The sequence below is a fragment of the Callithrix jacchus genome, chromosome 9 (assembly GCF_049354715.1).
Source record: "Callithrix jacchus isolate 240 chromosome 9, calJac240_pri, whole genome shotgun sequence".
Lineage (NCBI taxonomy): Eukaryota > Metazoa > Chordata > Mammalia > Primates > Cebidae > Callithrix > Callithrix jacchus.
The window spans coordinates 133,608,617-133,627,572 of NC_133510.1; the positions used below are offsets into that span (position 1 = coordinate 133,608,617).

The window sequence follows — 18,956 nt, forward strand, 5'->3', positions numbered from 1 at the left end:
TCATCACGCTCAGCAAAGAAAAGAAATCTTCAGCATGGTCAAAAGATTGGGAAGCAAACAGGACTTGAGAAATCAAAAATGCAGGGAAAACAAAAGAGAGCCAGAGCAGGGTCCCCGGGATGGACACCAGAGCAAACGGAAAACCAATGAGAGAATGGAGTGGATTGGTTGGGCAGGTGGCTGTGAAAAGGAGGTTACATCACACACCGGGGGACCTTGTACGACTCTGGGAGGTGGTTGTGCGTGTTGGGCAGCTGCCCTACTGTCGGGCATGGTTATGCTTTTCTTCCAGACACCCCGAAAATCTTGGTGCTCGGTGGGCTCGCCCCAGCTGTGCTTCCTGGGGAGCAGCCTCTCCGGGCTGGGCTGGGAGTCGTTGCTCCTGAGGACGCCACCAAGGCCCACCTGCTCCCCAAAGTCCTCCTCAATGCTGTTCTGCCGGGTCAGCGTCCGCCGCCGGGCCAGCAGCGGCCTCAGGGCCCTCCTGCAGGGACAGTGGCTGGGGCCAGGGCTGCACATAGCCACGGCGTTTCCAAAACCAAACCTCGATTCCTCCTCTTCACTGCCACAGTCCAGGCCGCTGTCCGGGCTCCGGGTGGCCGAGCGGCTGAACCGACAGCCCCTGTCTTCCAGAAGGAAGTCCTCCACGTGGGGGACGGCCCCCAAGCCCCTGTGCTTCACCGGGAACCAGGAACCCCGAGGGCCCTCGTCGCCCCGGTAGGGCCGGTTGGGTCTACGCTCTCTGGCCAGCCCGGTCCTGGCCCTGGGGGCCGGCCCCACACCCTGCTTGTGCAGCAGCCCGCAGCATTCCCCGTCCTCTTCCGCTACTTCGGGGATACTGAAAAGTCTCTTCCTGTGCTGGGGCTGGTGGGGAAACTCGGGCTGCTCCCAGAAAGCGCCTTCAGAGGTCCTATGCTCAGTGCACTCCTGATGGGGGTGGTGTGTCAAGAGCAGGTGCGGGAAAGACAGTGTGTGGCCAGCATGAAGTGGGGGCCGGGGGAGGAAAGAAAACACAGACAGAATTAGTTCTGGAGGCAGCGAGGGGGGAAGCATGCGTCTACTCAGGCCGGGGCATGCCGTGGAGGGCTCTGGAATGAAGACAGAATGGGTTACGGGCTGGTGCGGGGTGGAGGCCGAGGCAGGGCACACGCAGAGCTAGCAGGCCGGGCAGGAGCCAGCACCATGCATCCAGCCAAGGAAAGGGCAGGTCAGATGCTGGCAGTACTGCTGCTATGGGGGGTGGGTGTGGCCACAGTGCCAGGGGAGACTGCTCACGGCTACATCTTCAGAAACCCTGAGGGCAGCTGCCACTGGAGGCTGAGCAGGAGCAGAGACAGTCCACAGACAGGGAGCCTGGCCTGCCCTGTCCATCCACTGGGTCAGCTTCCCTGCCAGTGCTCAGCACCCTCTGCAGGCCTTTCTGGTTAGGCTGATGTGTCACCTTTCTCCCTGCTAAGATACAACCTGCATGAAACCACGCCATCCCCGGCCCTGCCACCAGCACCCGCACACCATCGTGCAGAGTCTGTGTCAGCAAAGGACTGGGGTCTGCCTATCTCCTCTGCATCCTACATTTTGGGGTTCCTGAGAGCCACACCTGAGCCACCACGGTCTCTAGTGGATGGCGTGGAGCTGGCCACACTGGGGTCCGCTTCACCAGTGTCCGTGGCTCTTCTGCAGCCTGTCTGCATGTCATCACTCTGCCAGGAACAGCCCTCAACTCACACTCTACCTGAAGAGCATGTTCTCACGATGAAGGACTGGTCTCTCCTTTGAAGGGGCTTGGCTGACTGCCCAGGCAAAGTGTGTCCCTGGCTCCTGGCCATGGGCCCTGGGGATGCTCAGTAGAGATGAGCCACGTGGGCACAGAACAGGGTGACCTATCTCTGTCCGTGGGCCCCTTGAGCTCTGACCTATCTCTGTCCGTGGGCCCCTTGAGCTCTGACCTGATGGTCTCTGGCCATGGGCACCTTGAGCTATTGGGGCCCATGCAGGATTTGCCAAATGCAGGGTCTGCCATGGCCCTGGGGCTTGCAAGAGCCGGGCGAGGAGGCACCGCGCACACACACGCTACAGCCGCCGGCTCTCTCCCTTCACCTCCTGCAGGTTCGGGGGAATATCAGCTAATACTGGAGCGAATAAGGATGCCGAAAAGAAACCATCCTCGGAGCACAGGGATGGCAACCCCGGGCACTTCCCCAGGCAGGCGGGATGAGTGAACCGGGCCAGCAGGGGCTGAACGAACACATGCCATACCCATCAGGGCCGAGTTCTGCCACAGCACCCCACTGCCAAACGTGTGCCCCAAGTGGCCAGAGCTCCGTGATGACCCATGATTCTCTAAAAAGAATCCAGAAATCCCGGCCAGCCTACATGATTTCTGAAAACTGACAGCACCCTGTGGCTGGGAGAGGGAGGCTGCTGCCATCCTGGCCAAGCCCCAGCCCCGGCGATCATCACCAAGTTGCTGAAAGGTGGAGCGGGTGGGGCTGTGTCTGTGTGTCAGGGGGGTGCTCTGCCCAGCAGCTTTATGACAAACTCGCTTGACCCTGGACCACCTCCTGAAGAGAGAAGGTAACATGATTTCTCTACTAAGCAATTTCCACCAAGCCTCATCCCAGCTCCTCCTCCGTCAAAAAGAGGGGCATCAGGGACATGGGAAGACCAGCTGGCCCAACTCTTGGGTACTTTCTGGGTGCTCCTGGCTCTGGGGCACACAGAGGGGTCATGGGCCAGACTGGCCCACTCTGGAAAGGCTGGTGTCAACGGCCGTGGGCATCCCCGAGAGCGGCAGGGTGGAGTGCAGGGCTGTGCATGCTGCGCCATGCAGGCTTTGCATAAGATCTGGCATGTTCTTTGGTGACAGGACATCCCCAAGGCCCTGCCAGGGCTGCTGCGGGAGAACATAAGTCAGTCTTCTCTATGCAAGTAGGCACCGAGTCGGCAGGCCAGATTTGGATGAGCCTTCTGTCCACCATTCAAAATGCACGCCCTTTGTTCCTGGAGAAAGCCGTGCCGGGAAGCTTCGCCCGGGGGGTCTTCCTCACCAAGGCCTTTTTCATTTGGAAAACCCACAAAGCTCCTACCAATGGCTTGCCCTTTGTCTGTCTGCCATGAGGTTGGACCTGCAGAGGGCACCCCTCAGCCTTGCACAGGGCCCGGTGCCTGGAACTGGTCACCCCACACTGAGGAGTTGGAGCACACCATCCAGCAATCACAGCAGCGGCAGCCAAGTCTCCCAGAGGCCAGGACTGAGGGGAAGCCACATGGAGGGGAAACCTACCCTCCTTGAGCTCAATGTTCCTGCAGGTAACCTCCCATCGACCCCTGGCTGATGGCCTCTGCCAGAGCAGGAGGGAGGGGTGCTCGGGTCTAGTGGAGGTGGTCTGAGCAGGTGCATGGAGCCTCCAGCTGTCTGCGAGGCCGGCATGATCGGAAGCCGGCCAGCCCTTCCTCCATGCCTATGTCCTCCAACCTCACTGCGCTTGACTCCCACCCACCACCCAGCAGGGTCTACCGTAGTCCCCTTTCTAAGGAGCTCCCTGCCAACCACACTGTCCTGGTCTCCACCTCAGACTTAGAGGCTGATTTGTGCACTCAGCTGCAGATTTTCTCAAGATGAGACTTAAGGCTGCAGGGGGCAAGGGGTTCTTCGTTGCTCCATTCCTCCCACTTCAGTTCCTGGCACAGAGCTGGGTGCCCCCTGGAGGCTGCCAAATGGATTCCCCTAAACTCCTTTACCCAAACCTTTTGGCAAAGAGCAAGACAGGAGTGGAGGTAATTCCCAAATGCAGATTCAATAGTGAGAAAGAAGCGAATCCAAATCCGAGGGCTACTGGTCACAGGGCAAGGCCCCTCTGGAGCCAGCCTCACCAGCCCCAGCAAAGGGACGCGGATGGAGCTACTCTGGCGACAGTGCACAGGGCCCTCCCCCGACCGCTCACCTTGAGGGCCCTGTGGGACGTGCCGCTGGGCCGCCTCCTTCCCCCATCTTCCAGCTGCATTTCGGAATACAGCTCCTCCTCGTCCTCCTCCATGATGTCTGAGAGGTCAGACCCCCGGCTGCTCTCTGTGTGGTACTCGTCTCCATGGCAACAGTGGGGCTGGGGGCCAAGAAGAGGGGCAACTGAGGCCTTATAAGACACGTGGGCAGAATGGTCCATTTCTGGGCACCCTCGGCTTCTCCAGCTTATTGGCTGAACAAAGCCTCCACACTCTGGTGACAGTGGGGATCAGGGCCCAGCAGGTGCACACGGGATTCAGCGTTGTGTGAGGAGGCTGGGATGGTGGTAAGGGGGTTGTATATGCACCATAAAAGGGCACTCTGGTTTTAAAACATGCCATCTTGCCTGACAAACACACACAGACATTGGCAGACAGCCCCGCCTGGCAGGAGGTGGAGCACCGTACAGTCTGTGTGCTCCTCCAGCCCCAGCCCGGCCTCGGCTCCAGATGAAGAGGTCGTGCAGATAGCAGGGCCTCCGCGTGGAGGCTGGGGGCAGCATCCTTAGATGAGAGGCCACCTAGTAACACGCCAGCTTGGAGACGTGACAGCCCTGGGGGACTCATTATTTTACGTATACAGGGAAACTGAGGCCCACAGAACGGAGAATTTTTGTCCATGATCACGCAGACGGTCTTCTAACAGTGCTGGAATTAGACTGAATGGAGGCCTGAAGAGTGTCTGTTCCCATGCCTTTTCCAATGTGCCATGTCTTCTCCACCTATCCAGGAGTGAATCGGTGCCTTCCTTGACCTCTGTGTCAAGGAAGCACTTGGTGTGGGACCCATACCCCATTGGATTTTGAGATCAGCATCCTGGTGCCAGCAGCAGCCGCTGGGTTTCCGCTCACAGAGAAAGCTCCCCGTCATGTGGTAACGGTGTTTAAAGTGAAACAAGTAAAGCTTCGACAACTCAAACCACATGCTCCGACGCGCTCAGATTCATGAATGCAATGCATCATAAGATATTCTGCTTTTCTACATGGTGTTAAGAACAGTTGATTTTGCTGGTGGATAGCAAGATGAAGGTATTCAATAGCATTCTGTGGCGTATTTGTTTAAACAATACTCTGGTGTCAGTCACTAACCTAGACAAAGGTGTCTGTGCTGGTGTAATGGTCAGTCCCTGGCCTGCTGAGGCAGCCACGTGGCCATGCAGGTGGAAGGCTCCCCTGCCCCTGAGCCCGCGAGAGGGCTGGGCGGTCTGCAGCACCAGCCTCTGAGCTTCCAACCAGGCACCAAGTGGAAGGCACGAAGCGAGCAGGGTTTACATGGATAAACGAAGGTGAAACTGCATCTCACAAGGCCCCCCCCAAGACCCCCAGGCAGAGACGTCCTGTGCCACAGCACAGTCTCACTTTATTTAACCCAGCAGCGAGCTAGGGGCCAACTCTTGGGATGGAAGGGAGTGTCCAGCACTAGCCAGATGCTTCAAGTCAGCCCTCCCCACTCCTGGACTGGTATTCTAAGCAGAGGTAGCCAGCATTTCCGTGAGATGTCCAGTGAGGGGCCAAAGGCGCTCAGCCAGTAAACGACGGCTGGGCCCACCTCTGCAGACAGAGAACATGGCCTCCAAACTCCACCGAGCAGGTGCCTCCTTGGGGGATACAGGGCCGTGTCCAGTCCTCAGTGGCAGGCAGCCCTCCATGGGGAGAGGGGAGGTGCTGAGCCCACATCCTGCGGGAGGTCCATGGCTATACATTTCACTTACAGAGAAGCTGAGGCAAAGCCTCCCAAGGATTTTGATCGTCATTATAGCAAGCTTCGGTCTTGCCACTCAGAGAAAAACACCTCTGCTTCCCCAGATGAAAAATCGCAGATTCCTCTTAAAAGCCTCTTTCCTGAGATTTCATAAGGGTGGAGACTTTTGGTTACATGCGGAGTGGGTTCTGGGGGCCTTGTGTTCAGCATGGGCGTGCTGATTAACTTGACTGCGACAGTCTTTGTATTTCGTCTCACCCTGTTGCCCAGACTGGAGTGTGGTGTCGTGATCTCAGTTCAGTGAAACATCTACCTCCCATTCTCATGTCATTCTCATGCCTCAGCCTCTTGCATAGTTGAGATTACAGGCACCCACCTCCACGCCTGGCTAACTTTTGTATTTTTAGTGGAGACAGGGTTTCACCATGTTGGTCAGGCTGGTGTTGAACTCCTGACCTTAAGCGATCCACCTGCCTTGGCCTCCCAAAGTGCTGGGAACACAGGCACGAGCCACCACACCTGGCCGTGTGTGACAGTCTTTACACAGTAAGTACCCCATGTAGTCATCAAGACCTACACTTGGTCAGTGAAATACTTTTAAACATAGATACCTGAAGATACTGTTTATGGGTATAGTAAGCATTTCTCATTGTGGACTTACAAAAATACACCTGCAATATTAGAAGAATGGAGGCAATTTTTTCAGAGCAAACGTGCCAGCTACCCTCAGCCTTCCTTCTCTCATTCATTCATTTGACAGGTATTCATTGAGCTCCTACTATGTGTGAAATGCTAGAGATACTGTAGTCAACTCAAAGTGGCAGCTTCCACCAGCTAGAACGTCAGTGACTCTGAGCAGACGGGACAGCGCATGAGTTAAGGGGGCACGAGACAGGGCGGGCGGTGTGGGGAAGCCGGCGGTCAGGGAACGCTTCCTGTAAAGCCGGCAGTCTGAGCAGCGGCTCAGCTTCAGCCACCTGCGTCATGATGCGTCACCCAGCCAGACGCCATCTGCATTCTTCAAATTGAATCAGTGTTTAATGTTACCTTTAAAGAAAATATCTCGACTGTAAAAGAAAAACAAGTATCACTTGTCAGATAAATGAATGCAACATAAAAGGATGCTGCTACATATTAATGCTTTCTAAATTTTCATAGAAACCGACCTGTTTGCTGGGTTAAAAAGGAAGGCAAGCCGAAAACATGGGAACGGCGTGCTTGGCCAAGCAGACTTCCTCTGCGGTCTCATCAGAGGGACCGAGGGGCTCTCAGAAGCTCAGAGCTGTGTTTCTGCTGCCGCGTTTCTACTCTTATCTAGAAAAGTCATCTCTTGTAGCAGGTGTGGCCATCCAGAGCTGGGCGTCAGCAATGGTGGCCATCGGCCACATGTGACTGTTTACATGTAAACTAATCTGTAACTAATTTTATAGAAGTAAAAATGCAGGGCCTCAGTCACACCTGCCACATATCAAGGGCTCCGTGGCCACCTGGGGCCGTGGCTGCTGTAAGACAGTGCTGAATGCTGATCTCAAGAACCAACGGGGGTGTGGGTCCCACACTGGACAAGTGCCCCAGCCTTTTCTCTGCGTTTAAAGGCTGAGCAGAGGTCAGGGAATGTAATGATTCACTCCTGGATAAGTAGAGAAAACATGGCACGTTCGGAAAAGCATGGAAACAGGTATTCTCCAGGCCTCCATTCTCATCTCAGTCCAGCTCTGCTAGACCATCTGCATAATCATGGACAAAAATTCTTAATTCTGCAGGCCTCGGTTTCCCTGTAGACGTAAAATAAGAGCTTACATTTACTGAACACTCACTATGCGCCAGTTGTGTCTGGCATGCCTGCTAACATACTAAAAGCCCCACAGAACCTGCACTGTGGTGGCCAGGGTTGTATTTCCCTGTCCCGCCCCACCCCATTCAGATGTTGAAGCCTTAACCACCAGTGAGATTAAGATTAAATGACATCATGATGGCAGGACGTAATGCAATTGGACTGTTTTCCTTATACAAAGAGGAAACACACCAGGGGCGTACAGAGAAGAGGCCACCTGAGGGCTCAGGGAGGAGGTATGGTCTGCAGGCCTCGGGAGGCCTCCAGGGAAATCAACCCTGCAGGTGCCTCACTCCTGGGCTTCCAGCCCGCAGGCAGCACCGTGAGAAACAGACTTCTGATGTTTGAGCCACCTGATCTGTGGTACTGTGACAGCAGCCCCAGCAGACCAGTACAACAGTCCGCAGAAATCCTATTTCCTGAACTCATCCAGGGCCCAGCACCAAGAAAATGAAGCATCTATGACCCAAAAGACCAAAACAAATACCTCTTTCTCAGCTGAGATGGCCCGAAGCTTAGGGAAACAAAAGTGAGCTGGGACCCAGGGTTCGAGGCCTGGCTGGCACGGCAGCTGTCTAAATTCCTACGCTGCAAGAAAACTCACTCTTGCTAAACTCCCCAGCAACAGGAGCTGTGGAGGAGGGGCTAACTCCTCCCAACTCTCAATGACAACCCAGACCATGCGACTTCAGATAAGCGACTGTAGACACTATCCCAATTTCGGCTTAAAGAGGCTGAGGCCTGTTTAGCTTAGGCGTTGAGTGCTGGGGTTCACCTTTCGATGAAAGAGCCAATTCCACCTCATTCTAACAGGAAAACCCTGCCCTGCAGTGCACATGGAGGATGCTACAGCATGTCTACTCACGGCACATGTGTGGCTCCCCTTGGAGGGAAGGGCAGCTTTTCCCCCAACCTGAATGCATGTGACTCCCTGTGTAATGTGGACCCTGTGAGGCATAAAAACAACCTGCCCTTCTCTCTTCAGAGAGCGTACCCTCAGCACACACCAGAGCCTCCTCTTGCTGCTCTGCAAGCTGATATCACCAATGAAGCTCTCCTATCTCCCGTGGAGCCATCCCGGTGGGCTTCTGGACGACACATCCCTGATAAGCCATTCGCCAGAATCTGGTCCCTTTCTGGTAGTGCCCACGTGACCTCAATCTGGTCAGGGAGGTGTCATAGAAGTCTGACTGATGGAAGTCTGGGTTCCATCCATCCCTTTTTTCCTTCTTGGGGTGCTCTCATAGGAGAGATATGGCAGCTACTCTGTAACCATGATAGAAAGGCCAACAGAATGGAAGAGAGGAGCTGAGACCCCTGACACAACAGAGAGCCAGATTCACCCGGCAGCCTCCTCCTGCAGACTGCCCGTGACGTGGGCAGCTAAGCATCTCCATCGTCATAGCCATGATTACGTGCACATTCTGTTTCTGGATGGTTTTGATCTTCCAGATGAAGACCCTCATGGCTGGAGGAGTCAGGGACTTGCCCACTTGTGGTTTGTAACCCACCAGGACATACACCCAGGCCTGAGGGATGCCAGTCCCCACTCCGGGTGTGGGCTGCCTTGTGTGGGACCGGGTACAGAGGGTACCACGTGACCTGATATCTGCAGCATCTTCAAGCTCCCGAGTCAGCATTCCCCAGGCCCTGGGTTATTCCCAGTCCCTCTTGTTGTACAATTTTAGCTCTTTATAGCACCAAGGACATTTCCACTAGAATAAACATCATCGGAAATTAGACATAAACCCCAAACTGGCTGAAGTCTTCCTTACGAGCCCGGCTCCGAGGTTTTGCTGTTCTGAAGGACAAATCCTGACCGTGTTACTTTTGTCTCCCATGATGCCTCCCTGGCACACAGATGTCCAACAAACCTCTGCCCGGTTAACGGAGGGGAATAAGCGAATGGCAGGTTCTGCGTGAACCGAGACTGGGGGCTACCCACAGCCTAACCCCACCCGGACCCGCAAAACTGCCGCCACGACCAGATACCAGGATGGTGCCGGGGGGAGGGTGGAAGCCCTGCACTTAGGCTTTTAAAATTGTCCCCAATGAGGGTATGTGTAGAGGCACCTTTAAGCCTAAACTTTAGGAATCTAGCATGACTTGAGACCCCGGCTGGGCATCTCCCTCTCTCTCAGGGATCCAGAGGTAGCGGGGAAAGTGCCCACATCTCTTGATCTTTACGGGGCCCCTCCCAGCCTGTGCCCACCAGGAGGGGGTGTTGGCCGGCCGGCACTCACCTGCTTCCCGAGTTCAGAGCCTTTCAGGAAGTCGTCCACCGAGGCGCCCCTCCTCTTGAAGCCAGGGGAGTCACAGGTGTCCTCCTCGTCCGAGGCAGCATACTGGCCTGCGCTGCTTCTCTCTAGGAAGACGCTCCTTTTCTCTAACTTGGAAAGAGAAAGGAGGCCCGCGGTGAGCTGGGGCTCTCGGGAGGAGCCACCGTCAGCCACGCTTGACCCCACCTGCACTCGCCAACCCTTTAGCCCCCTCAGAGCCTGGCCAGGCACCCCCAACACACACACTGCTCTGGGGCAGCTCTGCCCACCTCTCCCTGCCCCGTACGCCTCAGAATCTCTCTCTTTTTTTTTTTTTTTTTGAGACGGAGTCTTACCCTGTTACCCAGGCTGGAGTGCAGTGGCACAATCATAACTCATTGCAACCTCCGCCTCCCAGGTTCAAGTGATTCTCCTGCCTCAGCCTCTCAAGTAGCTGGAACTACAGCTGCCCGCCACCACGCCTAGCTAATTTTTGTATTTTTAGTAGAGAAGGGGTTTCACCATGTTGGCCAAGCTGGTCTCGAACTCCTGAGCTCAGGTGATCCTCCCACCTCAGCCTTCCAAAGTGCTGGGATTACAGGCGTGAGCCACCGAGAACAGCTTTTTTTGTTAACCTTCGAGGTAACGTTTGGATACAGAGGACACCTCGCCCTCCACGAGGTAACGTTTGGATACAGAGGACACCTCGCCCTCCACGAGGTAACGTTTGGATACAGATGACACCTCGCCCTCCACTGGTCCCCTTGGGCTTTTGTTAATACTTGGATCAATCACATTTGCCTGAAGCACAGGACATGGAACTGTCTGCGTTCTTTCCCGCCCTAGGCTTCCTTGCCCTCACAGGCCTGGGCTCCTGCCCCATGAGCCAGTCAGAGCCACAGTGAACTCACCCATTCTGAAGGGTTTCCTTATACAAAGGCCACACATCCGTGTCTGATGTTTTTATTAGTGGCCAACATTGAATTAGGGAATTTCACAGAAGAGTCGGGATTTCCAGTTTTTCCAGAGGTGCCCAGGTGCTGCCAGGACAGGCCCTCTCCAGAGGACAGGGTGGGGGTGCAAGGGGGCTCCCTGCCCAGCATCACCCTCGTCCTCTCTGTCTTCCTAGATGCACCTGGGCTGCTCAGCACTGGCCTCCCAGGGTGCGTGCCCTGCCTCAGTTTCCCTGACCTGGCCCCCAGCCCAGAGGCAGGTTCACAGGAGGACAGCGTAGGGTCCCGTGAGACCTACAGGCTGCTGACTCAGCAGGGCGAGGGCCCTGACCAGGGCTGTGCTGCTGCCTCAAAGGTGGAAATGGCTTCACACACCAGGAGAGACAAGAGCGGGCTCTGGGTGGGGGTGCAGGCACGCGGTCTGGCTCCCAGCCCCACGTCATCTACCCCCCACCCTGCACGGGAGGCGTTCCTCTGCCTTTGAAGGCAGTTTCTCCAAAATGCAAACATCATCTGGAACACAGTCCTACCACCATCCAGATGCTCTCTCCTGGACCCAGCAAAGTTGGATGGTTGCAAATATGTACACAGGTACCCATACACCCATTGCGCTTCTACACCTGAGTACAGATGCTGCATACGTGAGGATGCATACAGGTACGTCTACCTACGGCTGTTCGTCCATATATGCATATGCACATGAGTGATGTGTGTATAGATTTACAGGAGAACACACACACACACACACACACACACACACACACACATACACACACACAGTAGCCTGGACTCTGAAACCAGCAAAATTAGGAAGCACCCAGTTCAGGAAGGTGGGTCCTGGCCGACTCCACCGGGAAACTCAGATCCCTTGCCACACACTGAGGCCCAAGCCTGGATGTTTCTGAGCCCACTCTCTAAGCCAGGCAGGCACCTGGCATTTCCTTAGTTATCTGGCTACACACTGGGTCTCGAACTCCTGAGCTCAGGTGACCCGCCTGCGTCAGCGTCCCGAGGTGCTTAGAGTACAGTTAATCAAAAGCACGGTTTTAACTCGATCAGGATCAGGCACAGGACGGAGTCCACCAGCAAAGCTGTGCGGTGAGCGTGGCCTCCCTCCCGGCAAGCTCCCTCTATGAGCTGGGGAGATGACGGGCTGTCCCACGGGGCTGGGGGACTGAGGAGCCACCAATGCAGAGCCCCGGCCTTACCCTGCTGCTCTCGGCCACCCTCTGTGCGGCCTCCCGGGCCATGGCCTTGGCGACCGTGGTGGACACAGGGGTGCCCTGTGGCTGCGGCAGGATGCGGCTGGGTGAGGGTGACCGCCTTCCGGGGCCCACGGGTGGCTCCAGCATGTGCCCATGCACAGGGCCGGGTGCGCGGCTCTGCTCCCAGGCCTCGTCCATCCTGGCGTGGGGACCCAGGTGCTCGTCTTTGGTATCAGGGACTCCAGCACTTGCTAATGGCTTCGACAGGGGTGCAGATCTCGGGTGGGGGGTAGGAGGCACCAGGAGCTCGGGGGGAACGGTGGCGACAGCGGAGTCCATGGACTCGCCTTGGGCAGAGAATGTCCGCACGGTCACGCCCTTGGCCTCCAAGCTCCGCAGTCGCACAAGCTCCACGGCTGTGCTGTCTGCCGTGGGGAAGATGACTTCAGCCACCTGTGGACAGACAGAGCTGGCTCACTGGGTACCCAAGATGAGCCCCATGGTCCTGTGTGGGGAGTGGGCCAATCCTCAGGCCAGATGCCCTGTGTAAAGGATCATGCCCAGTGACCCCCAACTCCAACAACCCCGCCAGGTATGAAAGCTCCAGGAAGGGGTTGGGGGCACGTTCACAGACCTCAGGCCCCAAGAGTGGAAAGAGTTCCCGGTGAGGCCAGTGACGTCAACCATTTATCTTCCACCCTCTGGACCCATTCTGGGTAGATGCAGGGGCCAGAGAGCAGAGTAGTGTCAGGTTTATTCCTGCTACAGCTGGAAGGAAGAGAGGGGCTGGGGCAGAGGCCAACATGCCCTGCTGGGAGAGGGCAGAGCTCAGGGCTCCCCTGCAGGGGCCGGGCCACGCTGGGGCTTCCCCCTCAGAGCACGGGAGTCTGCAGGAGGCGGCCCAGGCAGATGCACTGCCTCTGTTTCCAAGTCAGCCCTGCTCCTGCAGGCGCAGCTGGGGATGCTGAGGAGCAGCTGTTTTCCCAAGCCCTCCCCAGGGGCAGACACTCCTACTGCACACCAGGCAGGGGTGGGGGCTGGTATCCTTGGTTCCCTACACCAGGCACCAGGGAAATATCCATTTCTTGGAGTCAAGGCCTGGTCACCTGTAAATGTGAAGACCCGGCAGTATTCAAGGAGGGGCGTGCCTTCGGCCATGGGTGGCATCTTGCTAAGGCTCAGTTTGTTGAAATTAATAAGCCAGTCATCAGTCAAGAAGGTTCTGATCTGGAGGCCACTCTCCTGCATTTTTAATACCCAGAGGAGGGCAGAGGAGGAGTGAGGGGAGGGAGGTAGTGGGAATGCTGGAAATGAGGAAGGGGCCCTGGGGCATGGTGGGTGTTGCTTTGTACCCGCTGGCGGAGTCTTTGGGGCTAAGGGTGCCCCAGTGATCACCGCTGGAAGAGCGGGCCCTGCTTCCTCCACCAGGCAAATATCAGGCCAGTCCCTGCTGCATTAGCGCCTAACAAGGCCCCCGGCCAACAAAAACTCACCCTCTGCCCTTTGGCATACACGCCGTAGCCGGTAACGTTTGCCCCGTTGGACAGCCCGGTGGGTGTCAGCACGGGTGGTTTCCAGGAGACCCGGATGGTGGCTGGGGTCGCCCCAGCCTGGACAGTGACATCTTGTGGGGGTGCTGGGGGTCCTGGGAGGGACAGAAGGGAACGGAGCCATTCAGGGCCTGGCCCTGGAGGGTTAGCCGTGACTGGGCTCTGCCCATCTCACCTGGAAATGAGAGCATTCGGTAAAGTCACCTGGGAAAGAGAACACAGTGTTGAAATAAATCAGAAACTGGTGAGGCGGGAGGGTGGGGCTGGGTAGAGTTACCAGGACATACAGCTGCCCTTCTCCTTTAAACGCGGCATTTAGTCACCATCTTCTGGAGAATGCAAACCGGGATTGCCTGTGGAACCATCTTACCTGCTCTCAGCCTGTGACCCGACAGAGCGACCTCCGCCCAGGGGTCTCAGGCCTGGCTAGGCAGCCACACAATTAGCTCAGAGGGGGCTAACGAGATGCCGGCGTGTGGCAGGTGAAATGAAGAGGGATCTTGGCCGGAAGCAATCCCTGCCAGCCCCTTGTGCTCTCACCTTTTCTTCCCCTTTCCTCTCCCTCTCCCTTGTGCCTGGACTTCACATTACCCATTTACCACCCCATCGAATTGAGCAGAACGCAAAGATGAAGAGAGACCAGATCTGATGACATCAGTGAACCTGAGAATCCACTTGTGTGTGTGTACGTGTGTGTGAATGTGTACATGTGTGTGAATGTGTATGTAAATATATGTGTGTATACATGAATATACTTGTGTAGGTATGATATGTATGTGTGTGTACATGCATACGTATATGCATGTGTGTATGTACATTGTATAGATGTAAGTATGTATGTATCTGTGTGTAGATGTACATGTCTGTATGTGAATAGGTGTATATGTGGGTGTGTATATGTGGGCACATGCATGTGTATGTGGGAGTATGTGTATACATGTGTATGTGGGTATATGTGTTTATGTGGGTGTATGTGTGTACATATGTATGTATATACATCTGTGTATATGTGTATATGTGGGTGTGTGTATGTGTACTTGTGTATGCGTGTGTGTATATGGATATATGCGAATGTGTGTATATGTGTGTGGGTCTGTGAGAGTGTAGGTGTGTGTATTTGTGCATGTGAGGGTGTATGTGGGTGTGGATTTATGGGGGTATATGGGTATTTGTGCATGTCGGTGTATGTGGGTGTGTCTGTGGGGGGGTTCCCTGGCTGTGTCTGTGTATGTGTGTATGTGTATATGTGCATGTGGGTGTATGTGGGTGTGTGTATGTGGGTCTGTGGGGGTGTCTGTGGGTGTATGTATATGGGGTGGGTGTGTGGGTATGTATTCGTGCATGTGGACATATGTGGGTGTGTGTATATGGGTCTGTGGGGGTGTGTATGTACATGGGGGTTCATGTATATGTGTATTTCTGCATGTGGACATGTGGGTGTATGTGGGTCTGTGGGGGTGTCTGTGTATGTGTGTATGTTTATTTGTGGATGTGGGTGTGAGTCTGTGGGAGTGGCTGTGGGTGTGCGTATATACGTGGGGTGTGTCTGTGTATTTGTGCATGTGGGCATATGTGGGTATATGTATGTGGGTCTGTGGGGGTGTCTGTGTACATGTGTATGTGTATTTGCGCATGTGGATGTATGTGGGTGTATGTGAGTCTGTGGGGTGTCTGTGGGTGTGCGTATGTACATGGGGTATGTGTGTATGTGTATTTGTGCATGTGGGCATATGTGGGTATGTGTATGTGGGTCTGAGGGGGTGTCTGTGGGTGTATGTACGTAGGGTATGTGTGCATATGTGCATTTGTGCCTGTGGACGTATGTGGGTGTATGTGAGTATGGGGCATCTGTGGGTGTATGCATGTGGGGTGTGTGTGTGCATGTGTATTTGTGCATGTGGGTATATGTGGGTGTGTGTGTATGTGTATGTGGGTCTGTGGGGTGTCTGTGGGTGTATGTACGTGGGGTGTGCATTTGTGGGCGTATGTGGGTGTGTGTGTTTGTGTATTTGTATATGTGGGTGTGTGTATGTGAGTCTGTGGGGGTATATGTACGTGGGTGTGTGGGGGTGTATGTATATTTGTACATGTGGGTGTGAGTCTGTGGGGGTGTGTATGTACATGAGGTGTATGTGGGCGTGTATGCGCATATAAGCATATCCACATCTCCCACTGGCTCTGTTACTCTGAAGAACCCAACCTTGCACCAGCATCCCCAGGCAGTACCCAAGACCATGGGGGATGGTACATGGGGTGTGGTTGGAGCGTGAATTCTGTGAAATGCTGACCTCTGTGTGATTGTCCCAACTACACCCTCTTCCCTGAACACAGACACAGCCCTCCGGTTTACTTCCCACTCTGAGATCTCATTCCCAGTCACTGGGGGGTCAGCCTGGGACCCACCTCTGTGCTAAGGGCCCCCTCCCCTACCTGACTCTCTCCATCTCAAAGTCAAGGGGAGCCTTTCCTGATGGCCCCAAGAGACGCGCCCTTTACCTCCCAAGTCCCTGTGGAGTGCCTGTGGCTGTTTCTGCTTCTTCACCCCCAGCGCTGATCAGAAGGCATCGAGGGAGATGTCAGTGAAAAGAGGGTGGCCTCATTATCCCAGCATTCGTGATGACCTCCCAGCAGGTGGGGAGAAATAAAATGTCACCGGGTAACACAGATGAACTGACCCTGCCTATGTTAGCTGGTACGCGGATGTGCTGTCCCCCTGCAGGCACGTCTGTCCCGCATGCCCCGGCTCTGCTGCTCCGTCACGCTCTAGCTGACCACAGGTTTCGTGAATACCAGAGCGCACAGCAGAGGCTTCCGGAGGAGGGGGTACCCGCTGCCCAGTAACTCAGCACCACGGGGACCCCGACAAGGAAGAGCAAGAAGACAAAGGAGGTGTCCACACTTGCCCCGCCCCCTACTACCTCCCCAGAAAAGGAAGGGAGCACATCATGCTCCTCGTTTGAGCAGAGAAAGCAGAAAAGGACACTGGGGTTTCCATTGCTGCTGCGCCCAGAACCGAAAATAGCTCCTGTGATGAAACCGCATCTCCTTTACACAAGCCTCGTACGTGCGCTACACAAAATTTACAAGGACCAAAAAGCATGATTCTGAGAGGCGTGTAGGCACTTCCAGGCACCATCCCAATCAATGAGTGTGTGTTCAGGGGAGCGTGTGACACAGAAGATGCAACCATGTCCCCCGGGGGCTCACTCCCCTCCTGACTTTTGTAGGATGAGCTCCTTGTTGAGGCCGGTGCTCACAGAAACATTGTCAACAACGTGGACTCTAACATGTTCCAAGGACTCTCGCACACCACACACACACAGTCACACACACACACTCACATGCAGACACAGTCATACACACGTACACACACTCGCACTCACATGCAGACACACACACAGTCATACCCAATCGCACACACGTACACACTTCACACACAGTCGCGCACACACACGTATACACTTCACACACAGTCACACACACACATACACACACACACTCACAAGTGCTTTGTGCCTCACGGGTGATTTAAGGGACTCTCCAGGGTCATGTTGTTGCGATGGGGGTTTCTACTTCTGCCCGCCCCACCTTCCCTCCCCTCGAGCAGGTGACATCCCGGCGTTCTCACCCTGGGGGACCCACGGAAGGACACGGGGCTCACCTGCAGGCAACGTGGAGAACTCCACGAAGGCCTCCTTCTTCTCCCTCTGCTCCAGCGGGAGCTGCCACGGCATCTGGTGGGGCTTGGCCAGAACCTTCACCTTGTAGGCCATGTTTGGCCTCAGGTTGAAGAACTGGTACTTGTACCTGGCGGCCTTGACGATGTCGAACTCCTCCTCGTTGAGGAAGATGACGTGGCTGTAGTTGCTGTTGGTGGGCAGCCAGGAGAGCTGGGCGGAGATCTGCGTGATGTTGTCCACCCGCAGGTGGGACGGGGCCACCACCACGTCCTTGCCCACCAGCAGCGTGCACTGCAGCTCGTCCGAGCTGCCCCTGCTGGTGACGCACTGCACGGAGATCCGGTAGGTGCAGGCCGCCATGTTGAGCTTCTCGATGAGGGCCTTAGTTCTGCTCCCCAGCGTGAGGCTCATGCGCATCTCCTTGTCCACCAGGACGTTGTAGCTGCTCACGGTTCCCCATCCCGGTGGCACCGCTGGGGGCTCCCAGCCCACAATGACACTTTTGGCGAGTTGTTTGATGAGGGTGATTTTTCTGGGGTAAGGCACGATGTCTTCTCCTATGTCGTCAATGTTCACATCCAGCGTCCCAGCGCCGTTGTCAGTGATGCCTGCATCCACGTGGGTCGGGGAGTGGAGGTCCAGGATGTGCTCTCCCTGCAGGCTGATGCCGGAATGGTTGATGAAGTTCTGGTCCTGCTCGCTCCCCAGCGTGCTTGCCAACCGAGACTCGTTGTCCTGCACAAAGTCCACAAAGTTGGAGGGCACCAGGCCCCTCTGGCCATCCAGGAGCTCTCCTGTTGGGTACAAGGACAGAGTTATGGCCCAGACAACACAGGAGGGGCCTCAAGGCCCCCAGCATACTCCCGCCTCCCCCACCAGGACCCTAAGGCAGAGCAACAGGGTTGCCCTGGGGCTCCTCTGCTGTTCCCAGGAGCCCATTCCAGGGCCAGCTCCTCCATCCCCGTGGCCCAGTCTGGATTTCTCCATGACACTTATCGCAAGCTGAAACCATCATGCTTGTGTATCCGTGTACGGACACTGACTACCCCCTCCAAGCTCGGACAATACTCGGGGGCAGCAGGGACCTCAGGACCACTGAATACCCAGCCCTCAGGTGACAGCTGGACCACAACAGTGCAAGGAAATACATATTAGAAGCACAAGTCAGTCGACTCAGTGGCTTTTGGAGATTAAGAAAATAAACATCTATGCTTTTTGATTCAGTATAAGAATGAAAAGGTGACTTCCTGTTCCCCTTGAAAAGCGCTGGGCACATCCTAATCAATCCACGATATGTCCAACTTGATGTGAAACAAAACTATCAATTTGGTGTCCGGATCACAAGTGGCAAAAAAAAAAAAAAAAGTCAAAAGCTCCTGTGGCTGAGTGGACGTAGTGGGGACAGCTGTGTTTTGTGAACGTCTAACTTCTGTGTGCTCTCTGTTAGTGGGGCTCACAAGGCTGCTGACAGCAGAGGTCCAGAAAACAGAGAAGCGTTCAGAGGGGCCTGAGAGATGAGGCAGTTTGGGGGATCTTCCAGCACAGACTCAGAATGGACCGTCTCCCCCAGTTCATCACAAGGCACTCACAGACCCTCAGAGAGGGGCTGGGAAATGCTCAACGCTAGATTCTGCTCCCAAAAGACCCCCTGCCTCAGGGGAGCCTGTGACGTGCTGTGGCCCAGGGGAGGCCATGTCAGCCATTTAATTAGGCCTGGATTCTAACAAAATAAAGGAGAAGGACATGGATTCTGTTCCAAACCTCCACCTAGGG

At 55.4% G+C, this 18,956-nt stretch overlaps 1 protein-coding gene across 50 annotated transcripts in view; it reads right to left on the minus strand.

The window, feature by feature from the left end:
* The window catches only part of RIMBP2 (RIMS binding protein 2), a 352,269-nt gene that overhangs the window by 41,516 nt on the left and 291,797 nt on the right, over nt 1-18,956 (minus strand). For 27 of the 50 annotated variants that reach the window (XM_054239125.2, XM_078337734.1, XM_078337728.1 and 24 more), the window contains 6 exons: nt 17,165-17,977; nt 13,447-13,598; nt 11,957-12,406; nt 9,781-9,927; nt 3,945-4,103; nt 208-927 (listed from right to left, as the gene is read on the minus strand). In XM_054239125.2, coding sequence (XP_054095100.2) covers nt 208-927; nt 3,945-4,103; nt 9,781-9,927; nt 11,957-12,406; nt 13,447-13,598; nt 17,165-17,977 — 2,441 coding nt within the window. The remainder of the gene's footprint in view (nt 1-207; nt 928-3,944; nt 4,104-9,780; nt 9,928-11,956; nt 12,407-13,446; nt 13,599-17,164; nt 17,978-18,956) is intronic. The other 23 variants (XM_078337752.1, XM_078337765.1, XM_078337759.1 and 20 more) reach the window with 1 other exon arrangement.